This window comes from Puma concolor, chromosome C2, assembly GCF_028749965.1.
Source record: "Puma concolor isolate L17-30 chromosome C2, mPumCon1.1.hap2, whole genome shotgun sequence".
Taxonomy (NCBI): domain Eukaryota; kingdom Metazoa; phylum Chordata; class Mammalia; order Carnivora; family Felidae; genus Puma; species Puma concolor.
The window spans coordinates 154,301,887-154,323,929 of NC_141675.1; the positions used below are offsets into that span (position 1 = coordinate 154,301,887).

At 45.2% G+C, this 22,043-nt stretch overlaps 1 protein-coding gene across 2 annotated transcripts in view; it reads left to right on the forward strand.

The window, feature by feature from the left end:
- The window catches only part of SH3BGR (SH3 domain binding glutamate rich protein), a 60,018-nt gene extending 41,918 nt beyond the window's left edge, over positions 1-18,100 (forward strand). For both annotated transcript variants that reach the window (XM_086675992.1, XM_086675991.1), the window contains 4 exons: positions 483-557; positions 1,187-1,279; positions 15,695-15,824; positions 17,630-18,100. In XM_086675992.1, the coding sequence (XP_086532118.1) occupies positions 483-557; positions 1,187-1,279; positions 15,695-15,790 (264 nt within the window). In that variant the 3' untranslated portion in view covers positions 15,791-15,824; positions 17,630-18,100. The remainder of the gene's footprint in view (positions 1-482; positions 558-1,186; positions 1,280-15,694; positions 15,825-17,629) is intronic.
- Positions 18,101-22,043: the final 3,943 nt, after the last annotated feature.

Here is a 22,043-nt window from a genome sequence, read left to right on the forward strand (position 1 = left end):
GATTATCATAGGAACATGTTACTGGAGGGTGTGTCTATGGTTTATTTTATTGAGATATAATTTACATGGAACGTCGTATTGGTTTCAGGTGTACAACGTAAGGATCTGATGTGTGTGTATGTTGTGAAATGATTACTTCAATAAGTTTAATTGACATCCACTACCTCACACAGTTATACAATTTTTTTATTGTGATGAGAAAAATAACTTTTAGAAGACAGGAAACTGTGGATAAGTTCAAAGAACATAAATTAGTACGTGTAGACCTAGCTCCACCCCGAACTTGCAATGTAACGCTTTCTGCCTTGACTTTCTTTCTCTAGAGTGTGAATGGTAATGACCATGCTCCTTATCAGGCCTACAGTGTTGTAACGATAAAATGAGGGCTGAAGACAAACATGATTTGAATAGTTAAAAGGTATTAAAATGCAAGCTATTATCCTCAAGAATATTCTCAAACAGTCTCAATTTATATGACACAGGTGACGAAATCATCCGAGGAGGCATCTTCCCTTCCCAACGGTGATGTCGTGGGAGAGGTGCAGAGCGCCACAGAGGTAAGAGTTGGGTCTTGAACCATCTTCCCTCAGACCAGCTTGCTCAGAATGTCTACATAGTTCTCATTTTTCTGTCATTCTCCTCTACATAGATAGAATATCTACTTATCTATGTATCTGTCAGTTATCATCATCCATCATCCATCCATCCATCCATCCATCCATCCATCCATCCATCCATCCATTTACTCATTTTCTGTCTCTATCTATCTATCTATCTATCTATCATCTATTTACCCTCTATCATCTTTTTTACTCTCTAAAATTATAAAGCCTGCCTCTACTCAAGCAACAGAAAACAACTCTACCTAAACATTGAATCCTTTGGAGTTCTCTTCATAAGCCTTAAATGGGTGGATTATAGCTCCTCGTTAGTGAATCTGTTACTCTACCAGGCATATGAATCAGGTCTATTGACTTAGAACAGCAGGTGCAGTAAGCAATATTGGGGGTTGCGGATCCTAAATTGTAGTAGCCAGGTGACCTGATAAATAGGAAGTCTGTGTTTGCTTTGTTTATATACTGTGTTTACTTATTATCCAAATAAGAAAACCAAAGCATGTGCGGCTTGGTTTTCCCTTGAAAGCTTATCTAAGGTTAGTGATACCATGGGTTTGCTTTATGACCAGGCAACAGAGAAGGCTGAAGAAAGTGGAGAAAATGAGGCACAAAAAGAGGACAATGAGGATTCGGGCAACCTCGCTGAGTCTCCAGAGAAGAATGTGAGTGTTTGTCTTTTTTTTTTTTTTTCACCATCATTTCACTGGATTCGGTTCATCAAGCTTTTTCTGAGCTCCTCCTGGGTGCCAGGAATCTTTCTGGGCACACAAAAGTGAGCACGGAAGCCCGGGGCTGAGGGTTTAGCCAGGGAGGAAGCAGGAGGAAGTGTTAATGACTGTGGTCAAGGCAGAGGGCTAAAAGGAAGTGGGGGAGGGACCCTGAACCCAGGCCTGGAGGGACAGGCTAGACAAGGCTTCAGTTATCTTAGTTGTGATGTTAGGGTTGGGTTAGGTTCAAGTTGTCTGTAGAACAAGGGACCTTATTCCTTGGTCATGAGTAATGACGGATTCCCAGCAAATACCCACCAACAGCACTGCCTACTAGGGACACAGAGGTAAGGGGGTGGGGGCATTTTGTGGGAAGCCAACAGGAGCTGAGGATAGAGAAGGGGCCTTGGGGAGGGAAGGCCACCCAGTTCTGATGCAGTCATGGGAATGTGACCTGCTTCAAGGCCTGTGATCTAATTCTAAAGGGGGTCCCAGTCAGGGGGTCACAGAATAAGGGGCGGGGCAGGGGGGTGTATGGGAGGGAAGGGGAGACTGTGGTTCTAGAATGGCCAAGCAGAGATAAAGGGGGATCAGATGGGCTACTTAGTCAAGGAATTCTGAAAATGTACCTGGGAACCCAGGTAAGGGGGGGACCCCGGTGCATGGGGAGCTGACTGGGGGGGTTGCTGGCCTCCTTCTAGAGTCTCGGTGGTGTAAACGCATTGGGCCACTTGTAACAAAAACTGTTGACTGAGTACTGATGGTTTGCATTTTTACCTACTTACTGATTCTGGGAAAGGTGTTGGACTCCCATTCCCAGCAGATGGAATGTGGTTAGGAAGGACACTAGGGAAGCAGGCTATGGAAGACTGGGTGGGGGGGGGGGGGGCATAAATTTGTTGTTATCTTAAGGGATTTAAATTTGGGAGGGGCCGGGGCAGTAAATTCCTCATATTAAAGATTGCTATTTCAAAGTGTTGATTACTTAAGACTCTTTGAAGTCTTTTGTTTGGAAGAAAGATAAAACCTTTAATCCTGACCTAGAAGTTAGATGGGGTTTGACAGCAGCCCATATAATTCAAAAATAATAAATGTTAAGTTATATATAGTGACCATTTCATTACCTTGAAATTTGAAAATCCATGTTTTTATAATTCGGGCTTTACAGGAATTGCCTAATGCACTCCTACAGTATTATTGATGTACACTTGGAAATTCAGTTTGCTTCTTGTAAGACACACAAAGATAAGAAACTTTATACCGTAATCCCTTTCTCCTGGGGACCTAGAGGAAGGTAGCATTTTCATAACCAGACCCTGGTTTCTACAGCAAGGATGGGTCTGCTTTATTTTTTTTTTAATTACAAAAAAAATTTTTTTTAATGTTTATTTATGTTTGAGAGACAGAGAGAGACAGAGTGTGAGCAGGTGAGGGAGACACAGAATCTGAAGCTCCAAGGCTCCAGGCTCCAAGCTGTCAGCACAGAGCCTGACGTGGGGCTTGAACTCACGAACTGTGAGATCATGACCTGAGTGAAGTCGGATGTTTAACCAATTGAGCCACCCAGGTGCCCCAACGATGGGTCTGCTTTAGCTTCCCAGCTACTATTTAGTGAGGTACTAAGCCATCTGGCCTGGGAGTTCTCTTTATTACTTTTTTCTTTTTTTGTTTTTTTTTCTTTTAATTGTGAGCCCTTTACAAAGTAAATTGCAATCTTGTGAATCCTGACAGGAATTTAAAAAAATCATTTCTGTCATTTTTGCTTGTGCTATGATGAAGAAAACACTAAGTAAAAAACATTTTAATTTTAGATGATTGTATTAGTCACGTTAAGTATCAAACTCACTTTTCAACTCTTTAATAACATTTAGTCTACATAAGGACAGATTCTGACATTTTCCCATTTGACAAGTGATCCATGCTGTGTGACTCATTTTAATTCAGTTAAATTAAAAAAAAAAAAGAACCCATGATTTGTCAGTAAGCATTACAAATGACACAATAATGTGATTAGCTCTGGGATTGAATATATAAGAAAATGGATTGAAATTAAAATTTTTTCTAATGTTTTATATATTTTTGAGAGAAACAGAGCATGAGCGGGGGAGGGGCAGAGAGAGAGGGAGACACAGAATCCAAAGCAGGCTCCAGGCTCTGACCTGTCAGCACAGAGCCCGATGCAGGGCTCGAACTCACAGACCGAAAGATCGTGACCTGAGCCGAAGTCTGATGCTTAACTGGCTGAGCCACCCAAGTGTCCCTGGATTGAAATTTAAAAAGGAGACAAAACTATCTGATACTTAGAATGCCTGTATTTTGTACTTAAAGAACCTCCCATCTGTTTTAGTGGTTTTGGGGTTTATTTTTATTTATTTATTTATTTATTAAAAAAAAATTTTTTTTTCAACGTTTTTATTTTTATTTTTGGGACAGAGAGAGACAGAGCATGAACGGGGGAGGGGCAGAGAGAGAGGGAGACACAGAATCGGAAACAGGCTCCAGGCTCTGAGCCATCAGCCCAGAGCCCGACGCGGGGCTCGAACTCACGGACCGCGAGATCGTGACCTGGCTGAAGTCGGACGCTTAACCGACTGGGCCACCCAGGCGCCCCGGGGTTTATTTTTAAAGGTTAAGCTGGGAAAGCCATCCAGGCTGTTTGATATAACATCTTTTTGCCTGAAGTGCACTCAGGCTTGGATAAACTAATTTGTAACAAACAGAAAAGCCAATTAGATTGTTGTGTTTTACGCTTTAAACATTGATTTTCAAAGTACTAGACATATTCTAGTAGGTTCTTTTTTTTTCAATATATGAAATTTATTGTCAATTTTTTTTCTTTTTTTTTTTCAATATATGAATCTAGTAGGTTCTTTTAGATATTACAGCTCAGAAAAAGCCAATGCTTTTTTAACTTTTTTTTTTTAATGTTTATTTATTTTAACAGAGAGAGAGAGAGAGCGTACCTTCAGGAGCAGGGGAGGGGCAGAGAGAGAGGGAGAGGGAATCCCAAGCAGGCTGCACGCTCAGTGCAGAGCCCGACAGAGGGGGCTCGATCTCACAACCCTAAGGATCATGACCTGAGCTGGAATGAAGAGTCGGACGCTTAACCCACTGAGCCACCCAGGCGCCCCCAGTGCTTGTTTAGATAAAACTCTGGCTCTGTTGAAAACCATCTGGAACGCTGGCAGGAACTTCAGCTGGGGTGAGGGGCTTTGCAGGAACTTAGGTCACCCCTAAGTCACAGTGGGACGGGGAGAGGGCTCTGGTCCTTTGCGGTGGTCACGCTGACCCATGGCTTCCCTGCTGTCCGTTGCAGCTACTGAGTGCTGGTCCCTCGGCTGGGTCGGGCCCTCTGCCCCAGCTGGACGCGGGCGGACATGCCTCTGACACAGGATGGCTGCTGTCCTGGGTGCAGAGTGTCCCTCCTCTTGTCCCTCTGTCTTCAGCCTGCCTGCTTCTGTCAACCCCACTCTGAACCTAAGTTCCAAGCCCCCCTTTTTTAGGGATCACCTCTGTTAGCCCAGGGTTTTGAAAAGCAAGGCCTAGAATTTCTCCCCTGGGATCCCAGAGCCACAGCCAGTCTGGGGCTGTCTCCTTGGAATGTGGGAGGGGCAGACTCGACTCCCCGTCCCCAGTTTTGTGTGGTGGGGAGAACCCAACGGTAATTCATACCCTGGCATTCAGCCACACTATTTAGACCAAAGAATGCACACATATTTTCACCTTTTATTCTGAAATAATTACAGACTTAACCGGGACCTCGTTCAGTGTCCTACCTGGCTTTGCCCCCTGGTGACATCACACATAGCCACGGTACAATAGTGACACCAGGAACACGGTGTTGGCGTCTCTCTGTGAAGCAGACTACAGACCTTATTTCGTGTGCACTACTATTTCAAACCTTTCATTTGTGCGTTAAATGCCACTCATCTGTGTGCCACGAGCAGCTTTCAAGCGTGTGACGTCAGCAACTGGCAGTGGTAACTGAGTGACAGGCCAGCTGAGGAAGTGTCTGAGGCATGGGCTTGCTCACCTGATCTCAACTGTTGCACATGCTCACTGGGCACATACTCGTAAACACCCAAATGATGCCATTTTGTTTTGTTTTGTTTTATTTTATTTTATTTTATTTTTAAATGTTTTTTTTTTTTTTTTTTTTTTGAGAAAGCACAGGGGAGGGACAGAGGGAAAGGGAGAGGGGAACAGAGGATCCAAAGTGGGCTCTGTGCTGACAGCAGTGAGCCCGATGTGGGGCTCGAACCCACAAACTGCAAGATCATGACTGGAGCTGAAGTCAGAGGCTCAGCCAACTCAGCCACCCAGGCGCCCCTCAAATGATGCCATTTTAATCGGGAGGAATATTTATCTAAGAATATCACTCTTGATTTTAAAAAAATCAGAAATGGGGTGCCTGCGTGGCTCAGTCGGTTGAGCGTTCAAACTAGGCTCAGGTCATGATCTCATGGTTCGTGCTGACAGCTCAGAGCCTGGAGCCTGCTTCGGGTTCTGTCTCCCTCTCTCTCTGCCCCTCCTCTGCTCACACTCTGTCTCTGTCTCTGTCTCTGTCTCTCTCAAAAAAAACATAAAAAAATTAAAAAAAAAAAATCAGGGGGCGCCTGGGTGGCTCAGTCGGTTGAGCATCCGACTTCAGCTCAGGTCACAATCTTGCGGTCCGTGAGTTCGAGCCCCATGTCGGGCTCTGGGCTGATGGCTCAGAGCCTGGAGCCTGCTTCCCATTCTGTGTCTCCCTCTCTCTCTGCCCCGCCCCGTTCATGCTCTCTCTCTGTCTCAAAAATAAATAAACGTTAAAAAAAGAAAAATTAAAAAAAAATAATAATAAAATAAAAAAAAAAATCAGAAATGGAGACAGAAACCATTACCTCCTTTAATGAGATGGACCTCCCCTGACCGCCAACCCAAGAGTCCGGGCTCTTAAGCTCCAGATGCCAAGATGGGTGTTACCTATGTGCCGACAGGCTGGGGGGCATTTGGGAGGCAGTGAACACTGGAAACACCATTCATTTATGCCTAAGAAGATCTCACCTGCTGCTTCAGACCCCCGGTGGAGAGGGGACTTTGTGGTCCCCTTCCCTGCCGACCCGGGAGGGACGAGGGGCTAGGGAGGGGAGGGGAGGCTTGTGAATGGTACCTGAGGAGGAAGGGAGGAAAGCCTGAGGGCACACTATGAAGACGGGGCTGCGGCCCCGGGGCATCATGAGAACTTTATGGGAGCCTGGAAATGTTCACCTTGGCCTTTGGTTTCCCTTGAGGTAAAATTATTTTAAGTTGTGTTCTTTGCCAACTCAGCGGTCCTCTCCCAAACCTTGTAAGACCTTAGCTTGACTGGCTACGTGATTAGGCCCTCCCAGCTTCCTCCAGAACCGGCCCTGAGGAAAGTTGCTTTCGTGAAGGGCGGACATTGGTTTAGGTCCGTGAGGAGCTGGGGAATCTCAGGCTGGATCCTTGTCGTGCCTGAAGATCGAGAGAACTCTGCCCTTGTCCCTGAGATTTCCAGCCGCTCTGAGGCCACCTGCCCACCTCAGGTCACCCTGGGCTGGCCCTCGGGCTTCCTTCCACACCAGCCACCTGCCCTGACTGGCCACTGCCTGACACTCACCACGGCCGACACCTGTCCTTGGTCCTGGCTACTTGCTGCCTCTGCAGCCTGCCTCGCTGGCCAAGTCCTGGCAAAAATAGCTGCTGGTGAAGGTTCTAAGGCTCCCCACTTCAGAGGCTTCCCCTCACTAGCTTTCTTACAGGAACAGCAAGGGACAGTGATTTCAAGTTGTCGCTTCATCAGGTGAATGGTGCATAGCCTGTCCTATGATTTGCAAGAGCTTAGCTCAGTTGACCGTGCGATTACCATGATCTTAAAAAAACCCTTTTTGCCAGTGTAATTATTTGCCAGTAGTAAACGTCTGTTCAAGCATTGTATATAGGTGACTTTTTTTTTAAATTTTTTTAACGTTTATTTATTTTTGAGACAGGGAGAGACAGAGCATGAACGGGGGAGGGTCAGAGAGAGGGAGACACAGAATCTGAAACAGGCTCCGGGCTCTGAGCTGTCAGCACAGAGCCCGATGTGGGGCTTGAACTCACGGACCGCGAGATCATGACCTGAGCCGAAGTCGGCCGCTTAACCGACTGAGCCACCCAGGCGTCCCGTATATAGATGACTTTCAATATCTGCCTAATTCTCATCTTTTATAATTCTGTGAACTAAGGATGGAAGTGTAAGTTCTATTTAGATGTTACATCCTCATTAGTTGATGAACGTCTGACTCTTGACCTTGGCTCAGGTCATGATCGCATGATTCGTGGGATCAAGCCCTGCGTTGGGCTCTATGCTGGCAGCATGGAGCCTCCTTGGGATTCTCTCTCCCTCTCTCTCTGCCCTTCCCCTGCTTGTGCTCTCTCTCTCTCTCTCTCAAAATAAATAAACTTCAAAAGGAAATCATAGATCCCCCGCCCCTCCAGGGGATTCGAGGCAGAACTAGCAAATATAAATTCACCCACTCAACATTTTATCGACAGATTGAATCCTGCCACATGCCAGGCAGAATCCTGGGGACTGGGGACAGAGCAATGAAAATGACAAAGTCCCTGTTCCCACAGAGCTTATGTTCCGCTAGAGCCAGTGATGGTAACAGCTGGGGTTCTTCAAAGCATACTTGAGTTTTTTGCATCTAAGTATTTCTGTAAATTCTCTGGGCAGTTGCTTAACCCATTTAATGTCTCTTTCAAGAAATTCAGGTCAATTCAGATATCGATAGAGAGTCCTAGGTCCCTCGGTAACTGCTCCTAGCTGACCTGTAAAAGTTGAGACAGGTACTTAATTCCTGTGGGACCCCTCCAGTCCCCCAGCCTCACTCTAAGGGTACCCTCATTTTTCACAGTGTACATCTTGTTAATGTGTTTGTTTTGGCTGAATACAGTTCATTTAAAGAATTGAATTTAAATTTTTTTTTTTTCAACGTTTATTTATTTTTGGGACAGAGAGAGACAGAGCATGAACGGGGGAGGGGCAGAGAGAGAGGGAGACACAGAATCGGAAACAGGCTCCAGGCTCTGAGCCATCAGCCCAGAGCCTGACGCGGGGCTCGAACTCACGGACCGCGAGATCGTGACCTGGCTGAAGTCGGACGCTTAACCGACTGCGCCACCCAGGCGCCCCTAAAGAATTGAATTTAGAAAAAGGTGAAACTCTGTGTAGCTGATAATTCAGTGTTGCATATTTTTATTTGATCTCATGTGGATATGAAGAGAATCCAGTTACTAGCAGAGTATACGTTCATGGATCTGGTCACTTAGCACATTTTATTGAGCTCTACACCTCGGTTCCAGACAGCGGCTGGATCCTGGAGATCCAAAAATGAGTAAAGATGCAGGTCGTGCCTCAAGAAGAATGCAGACCAGTCAGAGAGAAAAGTGATAGTCGCAGGAGCAGATAAGGGGGTCCCGTAACTCAGCCTTATGGGTCAGGAAGGTCATTTTAAGTAGTGTCCTGGAGGGTGTGGCCAATGTGAGAAAGTTGCATATGGTCCATAAGGTTGAAATAAAGGGTGGGGAGGGATGAGGTGGGAGTGGGGGAAGCAGGGTCTGGATTGTGATGGCCTTTCAGCCATTCTAAGAATAATGGTTGGAAGTTCCATGAAAAGATGGACGTGATCAACATGAGGAAAGCATGGCAGGGTGTTGTATTTTATTTTTCATTATTATTATTTTTAATGTTTATTTATGTTTGAGAGAAACAGAGAGACAGAGCATGAGAGGGGGAGAGGCAGAGAGAGAGAGGGAGACACAGAATCCCAAGCAGGCTCCAGGCTCTGAGCTGTCAGCACAGAGCCCGATATGGGGCTCGAACCCACGAACCGTGAGATCACGACCTGAGCCGAAGTCTGATGATTAACTGACTGAGCCCCACCAGGCGCATCAAGGTGTTGTCTTTTAGAACAGCATCCCTGGTCACAGTGTGGAGAGCAGGTTGGCGATAAGGAAGACCAGAGGCGCCGTGACCTGGGTGAGAGAAGTTGGGGGTCGTGGCAGACGAGGGACAGGCCTGGGCATAACTGGGCGATACTAGAGAGGTACAGTCAGCACATTGCTGAGGAACCAACACCCGAATTCTGCACCGAGTGTGGGTCTCTCTTTTCTTGGACATTATTTTAGCGCTAAGACTTGGCGTGTCGCCAGTGGTGTTTAATGTAAGGGTGAGTTTGGAGACTCCCAGTATTGGGAAAATCTCTGAGGCTGACTCAGCCTGGCCAGCTCGAGCAGCCTTTCAGGTTCTGTGTTTTCTCTGCCAACCTCAGGAATCTGAGAGTATTATTCCAGAACCGGCCAAGAACATGGAGCTGGACTGAGGGATGTGGCCGTGTGATGAGCCCTCATCACCCGTGTTGTATGATTCTGCTTTTTCTGTTACTAGTCTTGAGACATAGCATGTGGAGTGGGAAGGGCACTGAATCAGGGACCAGGAGCTTCGAAGTCCATCCTGACTGTGGTGCTTACTTGTCCTCTAATCTTTGGCAAATTACTTAACTCTGTGGCCTCAGTGTCCTCACCTGTCCAAAGGAGGGATTGAGTGTGAGGCTTTGGGAATACAGATTGCTTTCATGTCCCCAGTCCAAGATTCTGTGAGCTCACTGCCTGAGTTGTAAGGCATTAGGAAGTTTTAGGTACTGTTCCCTTCGGTTAATTAAAGTAATTGTAGTACACTGGCCTCACAAAGGCTTCTCATAGGGCCATTTTGGAAAAGGGATGGAAAAACTCTTCCTTCTTTGCCCTTTTAGGAGATACAGCCTGGTCCTACAGCTTTAGGGACATAGAAATTCCAGTGGGCAGAGTAGACACCTGTGTGAACTTGGCATGGCCTCACCCTCTCTTACCTTGTAAATTTCTTTCTTTAACCAGAAATCAGTGTTTAACTACTAAATGGCTCAGCAATGTTAGTATTTTGTTTTGATGGAAGAAAAGCTTTTGATGACCTACCTTTATTTGCCGTTTCAAAGCTGAAGTAAAGGCATACTTATAGGCACGTAAAGTCAGAAAAGACATAATTTTGTTCAGATTTTCTAATTGCTTACGTGTATGGTCTGAATTTTCCTGGGTAGTGATAGAGATCTGCAATATTCTTTGAATACAGACAAAAATTAATTATATAATTAGGCACTATTAAAAATTTTTTTAATGTTTATTTTTTTTGAGACAGAGAGAGCATGAATGGGGGAGAGGCACAGAGAGAGGGAGACACAGAATCCGAAGTAGGGTCCAGGCTCTGAACTGTCAGCACAGAGCCCCACGTGGGGCGGGAACCCACGAACTGTGAGATCATGACCCAAGCTGAAGTCAGACACCCAACCAACTAAGCTACCCAGGTGCTGTTAGGCAGTATTACTAATTAATTATATCTTTTCAGGAGTAAGAGTGGTGGAAAAACGTCTCTAATCTCATAATATTCTAAGGGCTTGAAATATAATGCATGAAATAAGTAGGCATTGCTTAGTTATCATGTCTTGGCTATTTATATATTTTATCAACAAATTACTGTCTTTCATTTCAATGGAATGTACTTTTATCGTAGTTGGCTTCATTTTTAGATTCAACTTAAAATTTATGTGAATTCGTATTTTTTCCTTTATTTTCTATTTATGGACCTAAGGAAGAAAAGGGAGAGGCAGCAACGGAAGAGGTACAGTAGCGTAATTAACGGTGGTGCCTAATGAAAACATCTCTTAGGTCAGAGAATCGCAGCCTTAGCCACGTTCTCCTTGTTCTTCATGACGTGAAGAAGCCGATGCAGCCTGCATCCCAGAAGAGCCTCCCTTGGGCTGCTGAGAAGGGAAATATAAGTGGGAGGTGAATGTATCCAAGAGGGGTGGCTAGAGGAATAGGGCGTGGCTAGAGAAATGGGGCGTGGCTAGAGAAATGGGCGTGGCTGCGGACCTTTTCCGAGCCTTGTGTCTGCAGAGTCAGGCCAGGCTGGACCGGGTCCTTCTTCCACTCTGCCTTTACCCCTTATTGCATAGTGTGCACACTTCATGCAGCTTGCACGGTGCTTGGCAGTGCTGTTTTGACCCGGTTGGTGAGGGAAGGATTCCCTTCCGGTGGCCACGGGGATGGCTGATACCTGCCGCGTGACAGTGGGCAGATGAGACTGCCAGCAGATGACTAGTCACCTCTTCTCAAAGCCCAAGGGATGAAGACATCAATAAGACGTCAGTACAGTGCAGGGACACAGGGAGCTGCACTGGGACAGTGTGAACAATCGGGGCGTGGGAGGCGGGCTTTGTGGATTCAAGACAGCAAAGTGTGTCCTGGTTCACTTGTTTGGATTCGCTTGTTTGACTCATCGCAGGGGACGGGCAGGCACTGTGCCCGGGTCCTTGACGAAGCTGGCTGCTTGGCTAGGAGACCTCCTTTGTGGGAGCTTAGGCCAGTGTGTAGGCCATTTCCGGCTGTCCAGATTTTAACCGGATGTCAGGGCAGCACATAATATTGAGTCCACGTTAGACATTGTGCTACGGCTACGTTTCGTGGAAACCGGGAAGCTTAAGCATGCAGCGCATCGCTGGGTGTCTGGAAGGTATGTGACCTTAGGAAACCATAACATGGTCCGGGGATTTCTAGTGGGAACCTACCCAGGGAAAGCTTTATTGATTTGGGAAGAATTACTTTTTTTTTTTTTTTAATTTTTTAATGTTCATTTTTGAGAGAAGGAGAGCACACGTAAGAGAGAGCCAGCAGGGGAGGGGCAGAGAGAGAGGGAGACACAGCATCCGGAGCAGGCTCCAGGCTCTGAGCTGTCAGCACAGAGCCGGATGGGGGGCTCAAACTCACAAATCGTGAGATCGTGACCTGAGCCGAAGTCGGATGCTTAACCTACGGAGCCACCCAGGCACCCCGATGACAGGTTTTTAAGGTGACTTACATGTACAAGGTCTTTCCAAAGCATTCCATTAAGTTCACATAAGGAGAAACATCCTTCCGTACTCGTATTTCATTGATTTCCATGGTGTTTATTAAAATTGTGTAATTACAGAACGGCTCTAACTTGCATACACAAGTATGTCAACATAACCCATCCTGGAGAGTGAAGACTGCAGTGGGTGCCGATGGCAAATGTACTGCTTGTGAGTGCCCGCCGTGCTCTGGTTATCAACCAGCATGATTTAAGGGAGACGAGGTAGACTGCAGCAGAGGTTCTCAAAATGGGGTTCCAGGGCAGCAGCCGCAGCCTCACCTGGGAACCTGTACGGACACACACTTTCAGGCCTTGTCCCAGATCCACCGAATCAGAAACCCCGAGGCGCAGCCCAGGAAACTGTGGTTCGGCAAGCTCTTCAGGTGTTTCTGATGCCCCATCACGTCTGAGAACCTCTGGATTAGAACCTAAATTCTAGGTAACCTGATGTGTTTGCAAGGGGAGGCCAATTGCAAGAGCTCCAACTGTTTTTTGTTTTTTTTTTTAAGTTTATTTGTTTATTTTGAAGGGGAGAGAGAGAGAGCGTGCACGCCCGAATGCGAGCAGGGGAGGGGCACAGAGAGAGATGGAAACAGAGAATCCCAAGCAGGCTCCGCGTCATCAGCACGGAGCCTGATGTGGGGCTTGAACCCACAAACTGTGAGATCGTGACCTGAGCCGAGACTCAGTCAGACGCTTAACCGACTGAGCCACCCAGGCGCCCCAAGAACTCCCACTGTTTTGATCCTCATCATAAAAAGTCCATTGAATTTCAAAGACAATAGGGTTTACTTTATGTTAGGAACTTGTGTTTGGTAAAATGAAACCCCAAACCCTTATTTTTCTTTTGGGGATTGAAATGAGTAACAGGAGATGAGAAGGGGGATAGAGACCCCAGACCCAGGAATGTCTGAAACTCGGCTTAGGTCTTTTTACGAATGAATTCTCTTCTTTCCCATTCTTTTCCCGCCGGTTGAAATGTTCTAATTTTACCAGTGTAATTGTGAAAGCTTTCAAGAATGATCTTTTTCTTGTTTGAGAAATTTTGTTTTTCTTCCGGATAGGCACTGGGGGCGGACTTCATTATAAGGAACTTCATGATAATTGTCGTTAGTTTAGCACTGCAACGGCAGCATCCTGTGTTTGTACCGCTGACGATGTGCAAGAGGCACTCCGTGTCAAAATGAAGCAGAATCGAGATTCTTGCCCGGCTGCTTGCTGGTGGAATCTGTGGCTTAGTAGCTGAGCGTTGGGGAGTTTTAAATTTAAGCCCTCATAGGGATGAAGTCATGTCAGTGTGTAGAGGCATCACTTGAGAGAATGTTAGTGGATTGTGAGGGCAAGTCCAAAGGGACATTCTCAGATTCTCCCTCTTTTTTTTTTTTTTAATATATTTTAAGTTTATTTACTTACTTTGAGAGAGAGAGAGAGAGAGAGAGCGCGCGCACAAGCATGAGCAGGGGAGGGGTGGAGAGAGAGGGAGAGAGAGACAGAATTCCAAGCAGGCTCCGCACTGTCAGTGCAGAGCCCAAGGGGGGGGGGGGGCTCGAACTCACGAACCGCAAGATCATGACTTGAGCCAACACCAAGAGTTGGACTCTTAACCGACCGAGCCACCCAGGCGCCCCAGCCCTCATGTTGGCTGAGTCTCAGTGACTTTCATTATAATCAAGAGTTTTAAGAATGCTGTGAATGAACATTTTGGATTGTTTTAAAATGCTAATCAGGGAGAGCTAAATTAAAATGGAGAACTCCAGAAAAGGGTGACTAATTTACCAAAAATCACCAAATGTGTTGTCTCGGTGTTTCTTCAACTCCTTTATTGGTGAGGGTCATCAGCATTAAAGAGGATCCCACATGTCGAAAGAAATTCCCCTAAAAAAACCTTTGTTGCTTTTTAAATTTTTTTAAATGTTTATTTATTTTTGAGAGAGAGAGAGAGAGAGAGAGAGCAGGGGAGGGGCAGAGAGAGAGGGAGACACAGAATCTGAAGCAGGCTCTGAGCTGTCAGCACAGAGCCTGATGCGGGGCTCAACCCCACAAACTGTGAGATTGTGACCTGAGCTGAAGTCGGATGCTTATCCGACTGAGTCACCCGGGTGCCCCATGTTGCTTTTTAAAATTATAAATGGTTCATGGTCTTTATAGAAAATTTAGAAAATACAGATAAGAGAAGAACACAAAAATAGTTTATAGCCCATTACCCAGAGATAACCACTAGCTACACACAGCACATGTACACAAATGCACACATACATGTACACATGCACACGCACACACATGCACACATGTACACGTACATACAACACACACGAGCATGCACGTACTCATGTATATGCACACACATACGTGTACATGCACACAAAATGTGTGCACAACACGTGCACAGAACATGCATACATGTACACACTCAGATGTGCACACACATGTACACACATGCACAAACACACAGGTGCATACACACAGACATGCACATATTTATCAAACCTCGATGAAAACTCCTGTAATCTACTTTCACTCATGGAATGTGTGTGTATTTTGGGGGAGGACATAGAAAATATAGATCTGCTTCATTATTTTTAATGTCATTTTGTCAAATTAATCCCTGTTTTTAGACCTAACGGTTATTCCTAGCCTGTTTTACTCTATGATTTTTAAAATTATAAGTTATACCTTTCCAATAATTAGTTTTTCTCTTGAGAGGCAAGTTTCCATTTTTAAAAATCCATTTTTATATATAAAAATAAGACAAAGGTACTATTAATTTGGGAGTAATTTCAGGTTATATGTGTGGGTTGCTGATGACTTGGGATTGAAAAAATTAGATTGCTGTAACAAAATATAACCAGCTTCTACATTTAAAAGCTTCATCTTTTCTGATAACATTCTATTTGCTCAGATTCTCTTTGTATTTTATTCTTCCAACTGCTTCTGAATTTTTAAAGGTAATCTGATGAGAATAGTCCATTAATATGAGTAAAGACTGTATGCTTAAGAGGAATCATGAAACCCATTAGAATTAACCTACTGCTCTGCAGCACCGTCCTAAATTGTGGGCTCTGTGTGTTGTGTGTATTGTGTGGGTGATGTGTGTTGTATGCTGTGTGTTGTGAGTATTGGGTCTGTTAGGTGTTGTGTATGTTGTGTGTGTGATATGTATTGTGTGTGGTGTGTATGTGCTGTGTGTGTATGTGTATTGTGTGTGTGATACATATCGTGTGTGCGTGCTTTGAGTATGTGTGTGTTGTGTGTGTGATGTGTGTTGTGTGTATTGTGTATGTGATGCGTGTGTATGTGTTGGGTGGGGGATGTGGGAGGCCCTCATCTCTAGTCTGAGATTTTACATCTCTTTTCTCGCTATATCTGTGATCTTCCTCAACAATAATGAAAATTTTGTTAAAATTAAGACGGAAGAAATAACCGAAGAGGGAGCAGAAGGGGAAGCAGAGGAAGAGGAAGCTGAAAAAGGAGAAGAAGAACAAGGAGAAGAAGAAGATTCTTAGGCCTTTTCATGCTTTATTTCTTCAACTTTTCCAGGTAATCGCCAAGTCCTGGGGTTGAGAACATGTTCATTATACTGTTGGATTTCTTTTTTTTTTTAAGATTAAATTTTTTTTTAATGTTTATTTAATTTTGAGAGAGAGAGAGAGAGAGAGAGAACATGAGCAGGGGAGGGGCAGAGAGAGAGAGAGAGAGACAGACAGACAGAATGTGAAGCAGGCTCCAGGCTCTGAGCTGTCAACACAGAGCCCGATGTGGGGCTCGAACCCACAAATGGTGAGGTCATGACCTGAGCTGAAGTCAGACGCTTAACCACCCAGGCGCCACCACACTGTTGGATCTCTAGTACCCCTGGCTTGGCAGTGGGAGACGAAGATCCAATTCAGGCCTGTCTGTCTCCGCCCACCAAGCCCCCAGGCTGCCCCCTTCTGGAGCCTCAGGGCGAGTGAGCTCCATCTAACCGTGTCTCGCGTGCCAGGGTATGGGAGGCTATGGTTTATATGATTTCTAGGAAAAAAGCGTACCTTGGAGGCTAGGAGGAGCTTATTTTGTATTTATTTCCTCCTCTTCCTCTGTGTGCCCTTCATTTAAGTGAAATCACAGGCGTGTTCTGTTAATCCACGTTCCATTACACCGACGCCTACTGCCCAGTAAACTTACTCATCTACAGGGGAATGACAGCCGGGGTTCACAATGAGGGCAGTAAATTACAACCTTAAAAAATCACAACGCTGACTGCTGGTCACGAGAGAAAAATATCGCTGCTAGAGATTTCACGAGAAGTACTCGACAGACATTTTCATTTATCAAATATTCACCAGAATACTCCTGTAGAAACATTGTGGAGTTCAGTGCAGATCGCCTGGCATATCTTTGACAAGTATGCTTGCTGTCTTGTAATTTTAAACTTCGGACCATGTAGAATCGTTATGTAATTCTTAACAGTTTGTAAACATATGAATATGATAATGATAGTATCTAATGACAGTGGATATTGAGGACCTGGAGGAAATGCTCAAACACTGAGTTGATTCAAAGGGGGAAAAAAGCAAATACAGCTGTAGCCCATACATTTTGCCTGTTTCACTGATTCTTGAGTTTAGAATCTAGTCCATAGTAGTCTTTTGTGAGGTTAAAATGCCTGAGAGTGAAGGAGTGAGTGACATCCCCCTAAAGTCCTCCCCGCCCTGCCCAACTCCTGGAGAGAGTTTGTACGTACCCTTACAAGTGCAACGTTTCAATGCCATCGTGCATTCAACCGGGCAGACCACTCAGTGTCCAAAGCCAACCCCGTCTCATAGCTCATGGGGAATCCACGCATTTTATCTGAAAAGGTGGTTTTAGGTACAACACGGGGAGAACAATGAACTGAACTAGAAAGGAATTCTCATTTCCTGGGTTTGAGACTGATGCTAAATTAATGCGCCAGGAGAAATAATCTATAGTCTGAGACTGAATTCTTCCTCCCCAAGACGGTTGCTTCTCAATACTGCCCTCCATTCTCGGTGTGGACCATTTAAACATCCTAGTTCGGGGCTAAGCTGTAAATTCAGCCTCTCTGTTCTCCATTGAATTTCAGTGGGGAAACTGTTAATTGGAGATGTTGGCAACCTTGTGGTGTTTGATAGGTGTTAGCGCAGGGAAAGGATATAAACCCGGTCTAGTTTTCCATGAAAAACATTCACTTTCCTGTCCTTGCACTTGGAGGCAAATGGTGAGTAGTGGTTTACAGAGTAAAAGGTAAAACTTCTCCCTAATGCATGATAAATAATGAAGATTGTGGTGAACATTGTCTGTCTCTCCTTAACACTCTTCTCCCTAATATTTTCTCTTTCTTTTAGAAAACTCAAGCCACGAAGCAGTATTTCAACCGTCTCCCCCCAAACCAACCTCAACAAAATGCTTTGGCACAAAGCTAGCACCCCTCTCTCAGTACGCCCGGGGTTCACTGAGGAATTGCGTTATCTGACATGGTGAGATGTATGCGGATATGTCTCTCCAATCGTATCAACGTGAAATTCTCCGTGAGGACAGCACATATATACCTTCATGTGCCTGACATCTTTGGCCTTTGCTTATTTATTTTATCTTATTTTTTTGCTCTGCATGAATAGATCTTCTTACTAATACCCTGAAAAAAAAAAGGATGTTGAAAAATGATTTCAAAACATACAGCTTCTCCTTGTGACATAATCAAAGTATTTCTTTGTATGTGCCTTATGCAACTTGTCTGATAATTCACTGAAAATAAAGAGCTTGGAAAATAAAGAGCTTTCCAGAAAACAATCTTCCAAATAAAGATTAATAGCAGACATCTTGTCCCAAGGAACATTAATTTTTTATTTATAATGTCTACTTGGACTTGCCTGAACTCCGTCTGCCTGTTGCCAAGTCTGAATTCGTAGCACACCCTTTCTGTCTGCGCGGGGCTCCGTGTTTCCTGAGGCACCGGTTACTCGGCCCGTGTTTTCCAACGACACTGGTTGTCTTGTTAGGTCATATTTTGTGTTACACACTCAACCAGGCACATTATCTTGGAGGCCTTCTTTAAGTGTAAGTCTGCCATCCGCATGCGTGGGGATGATGGTGAGGGCAGATACACTTGCGCCCCAGTGCCTTTGCTTGTTTCTGTGCCAAGGGAGTGTCTGCTTCTGTTCCCGCGGCCTTTTACTGATTTGCAGCCAGGGCTGCTGTAGGCAGAGCCCGCTACTCTCATTGTGCCTCGTGATGCCACAGTTGACCGAGAGCCAGTCCAGCCCCTCTGACTTGTCCACCAGGTAGGCTTGAAGCATTTCTCTGCACACCCACCCCATCTCCGATCATCAGAGGTATTTTTTTCTTTCTTGTCCAGTTTTGTGGACATCCCTCCGCTCTCGGCATCTGTGCTATTCCTTAATATTTCTGTTGCTGCAAAAGCATTGCTTCCATCCTGTCAGAAGATCTCGCCCCCTGGATGCATTTCTATTGAACGATAATTCTGGCCCTTCACCCTGGAGTGGCCGTCAATGGCACCTCCTCCGTCTGCCTATTGATTTTGCAGTGAAGCGTGTTTGCATCATTTGGGAACGTCTGGGGTGGTGGCTGAGGTTGTGGGCATCACAGAGACTCTGGAAACCGCTCTTTTCTTGTTACCCTGGTAACAAAACGAGGCATTTTGAAGAGAATTAAGATTATTTTGTTCCTAATCGTTGAAGTAGGCTACCTGAAAAACATTTCTTTCTGGGGCGCCTGGGTGGCTCAGTCAGTTAAGCGTCCGACTCTTGGTTTCGGCTCAGGTCATGATCTCATAGTTTGTGGGTTTGAGCCCTGTGTCAGGGTGGGTGTGGAGCCTGCTTGGGATTCTGTCTCTCCCTCTCTCTGCCCCTCCCCCCCACTCTCTCTGTCTCTCTTTCAAAATAAACAAATAAAAACTTAAAAAAAAATAGAAAACAGCAACAAAAAATTCTTTTTTGCTAAAAATGAGGTGAGACTACAGTGAAATGAAAATTCATATCATTAAAAATTCATGTCAATTTTGTACTTTATTGCAGTAAATGTTCTCCTATCTAAAGAGCACACATAATTTTGTGATAACTCTGCTCATAAGAAGCCTCAAGCTTTTTGCTGTTGCTGGGGTTGACTTTCAGCTCTTTTGTGGTGGAGTCCGATGGAGACAGATTTATTTAGCTGGATGCCAATTTTCCTTCTCTATTTCTCATATTTTTTTTTTTAAATTTTTTTTTCAACGTTTATTTTTGGGACAGAGAGAGACAGAGCATGAACGGGGGAGGGGCAGAGAGAGAGGGAGACACAGAATCGGAAACAGGCTCCAGGCTCTGAGCCATCAGCCCAGAGCCCGACGCGGGACTCGAACTCACGGACCGCGAGATCGTGACCTGGTTGAAGTCGGACGCTTAACCGGTGCGCCACCCAGGCGCCCCTATTTCTCATATTTTTAAATGAAAATGACTTTATGCTAACAGTAAGCAAGATAACAAGAAGGGCCACTTATTTAAATTGAATTGTTTTTCTTACATCGGTCGTTCTGTAATCAGAAAATTAACATTGTGTGAGTGTGGTCGTATTTACTCTTCTTTCCTTGTCGGAACGTGTTATTGCAATGCAGACTTCCCTTAGGTCCGTAGTGCCGTACAAACAGCATCAGCTTTCGTGCAGGCTCGGTTTAACCTTCAGTGGCTGGTGGGTCCAGTGGCACAGCGAGGAAAATCCCCCAATATGGACTGTGCAATATCAAAATGCAGTTTCTTAAATAATTTTTTAATGTTTATTTATTTTTCAGAGAGAGAGAGAGAGAGAGAGAGAGACAGAGCGTGAGTGGGGGAGGGGCAGAAAGACAGGGAGACACAGAATCCGAAGCAGGCTCCAGGCTCCGAGCTGTCAGCGCAGAGCCCGACGCGGGGCTCGGACCCACAAACCCGTGAGACCATCACCTGAGTTGAAGTCAGACGCTTAACCGACTGAGCCACCCAGGTACCTCATCAAAATACAGTTTTAAACACACTTTATCAGCATAGGAAATTTCTAGAAACCAAACAGCATTATGAGTACGTAAAAAAAAGAAACTGAAAAGGAGAACCCAAGTGAACAAGCAAAATCGTTCCAAAAAAAGAAAACATGGTAAAATGGAATACTTGTCTGATGATCTGAAGGTAACAGAGGTACAGAATTTGATTTATTAGTTTACAGGGGGCTGAAATTCAAAGTAATGGTTTCTCTTTTCTTTAATGTTTTAAGTAAAAAAACTACACAAAAAAAGTCTAAACGCACTTTTCTAGCCCCTAAACAATAAATGCTCCCTTCTTCACTCTACTTCTCCCCATCTGGGGTCTCCTCGCATTTCCTGGGGTTGGAATCTTTATTTGGAACCCAGATCCAAGATGTGTGATAAAGACAGTGTGTGGTTTTAAGACTCAGTGTGAGAGGCGCATGAACAGAGTGAGATCTATTGCCTGCTGAGTTCCTTGAGGAATTTCAAAAAACATTTTTTTTTAATGTTTACTTATTTTTGAGAGAGAGAGAAAGAGAGAGCATGAGCGGGGGAGGGGCAGAGAGGGAGGGAGACACAGAATCCAAAGCAGGCTCCAGGCTCTGAACTGTCCGCGCAGAGCCCGACGTGGGGCACGAACCCACGGACCACGAGATCATGACCTGAGCTGAATGAAGTCAGACACTGAACTGACTGAGCCACCCAGGCGCCTCCTTTGGGGAATATTTTTCTTTTCTTTTTTTTTTTTTATTATATTTTTTTAACGTTTTTTAAATTTATTTTTGAGACAGAGAGAGACAGAGCATGAATGGGGGAGGGACAGAGAGAGAGGGAGACACAGAATTGGAAGCAGGCTCCAGGCTCTGAGCCATCAGCCTAGAGCCCGATGCAGGGCTCAAACTCACGGACCGCGAGATCGTGACCTGAGCTGAAGTCGGAAGTTTAACCGACTGAGCCACCCAGGCGCCCCTGGGGAATATTTTTCAATGTTTCCTTGCAAACCCAGTTTCGGCATAACGCCTGGGCACGCGTGGTGAGGTGTAGTGACCCTAGTGAATTGTAATAATGGAGAAGGACCATTAGGTGGTGATAAAACACAAGCTTCTTGACACAGTGTGCTGCCCCCAGAGCCCCCTGGCAGCTTGTACAAGGTAGGGTACTGTTGAAATCAGAAGGTGGGTCTAGGGGATTTGTCAACTGGACAGAGGAAGGACAAACAGAAACCCGGCACACCCACTGGTCAATTAATTAGCACATCGTTTATAAAGCTTTTATCTGAGATCATTTATCTTGGGTAAAACGTTGTGCATTCTTTTTCTTTTAATATATTTTTTAATCTTGTTAATGTTTATTTATTTTTGAGAGAGAGACAGAGCACGGGTGGCGGAAGGGCAGAGAGAGAAAGAGGGAGACACAGAATCCAAAGCAGGCTCTGTCAGCACAGAGCCCGACACGGGGCTTGAACCCTGAACTGAGAGATCATGACCCGAGCCAAAGTTGGTCGCTTAACCGACTGAGCCACCCAGTCGCCCCCAAAATGTTGTGCATTCTTAAATGTCATGAGAACCATTGTTTTGTTTGGATGGATCGTTTGAATTTCACATCCTTGCCTTACCCGGAAGGAGTCTAAAGTCAGTCAACAACTGATGGCCTACGGACACTTCTGGTGTAAGTGCATGATCCTCCTGTGGCCTATAAATGGTTCTAACCCCTCCCAGGAGTATAAACAGAGCCCTGAGGAGCCAAGTGGCCGATTGTCCGTCCCCATT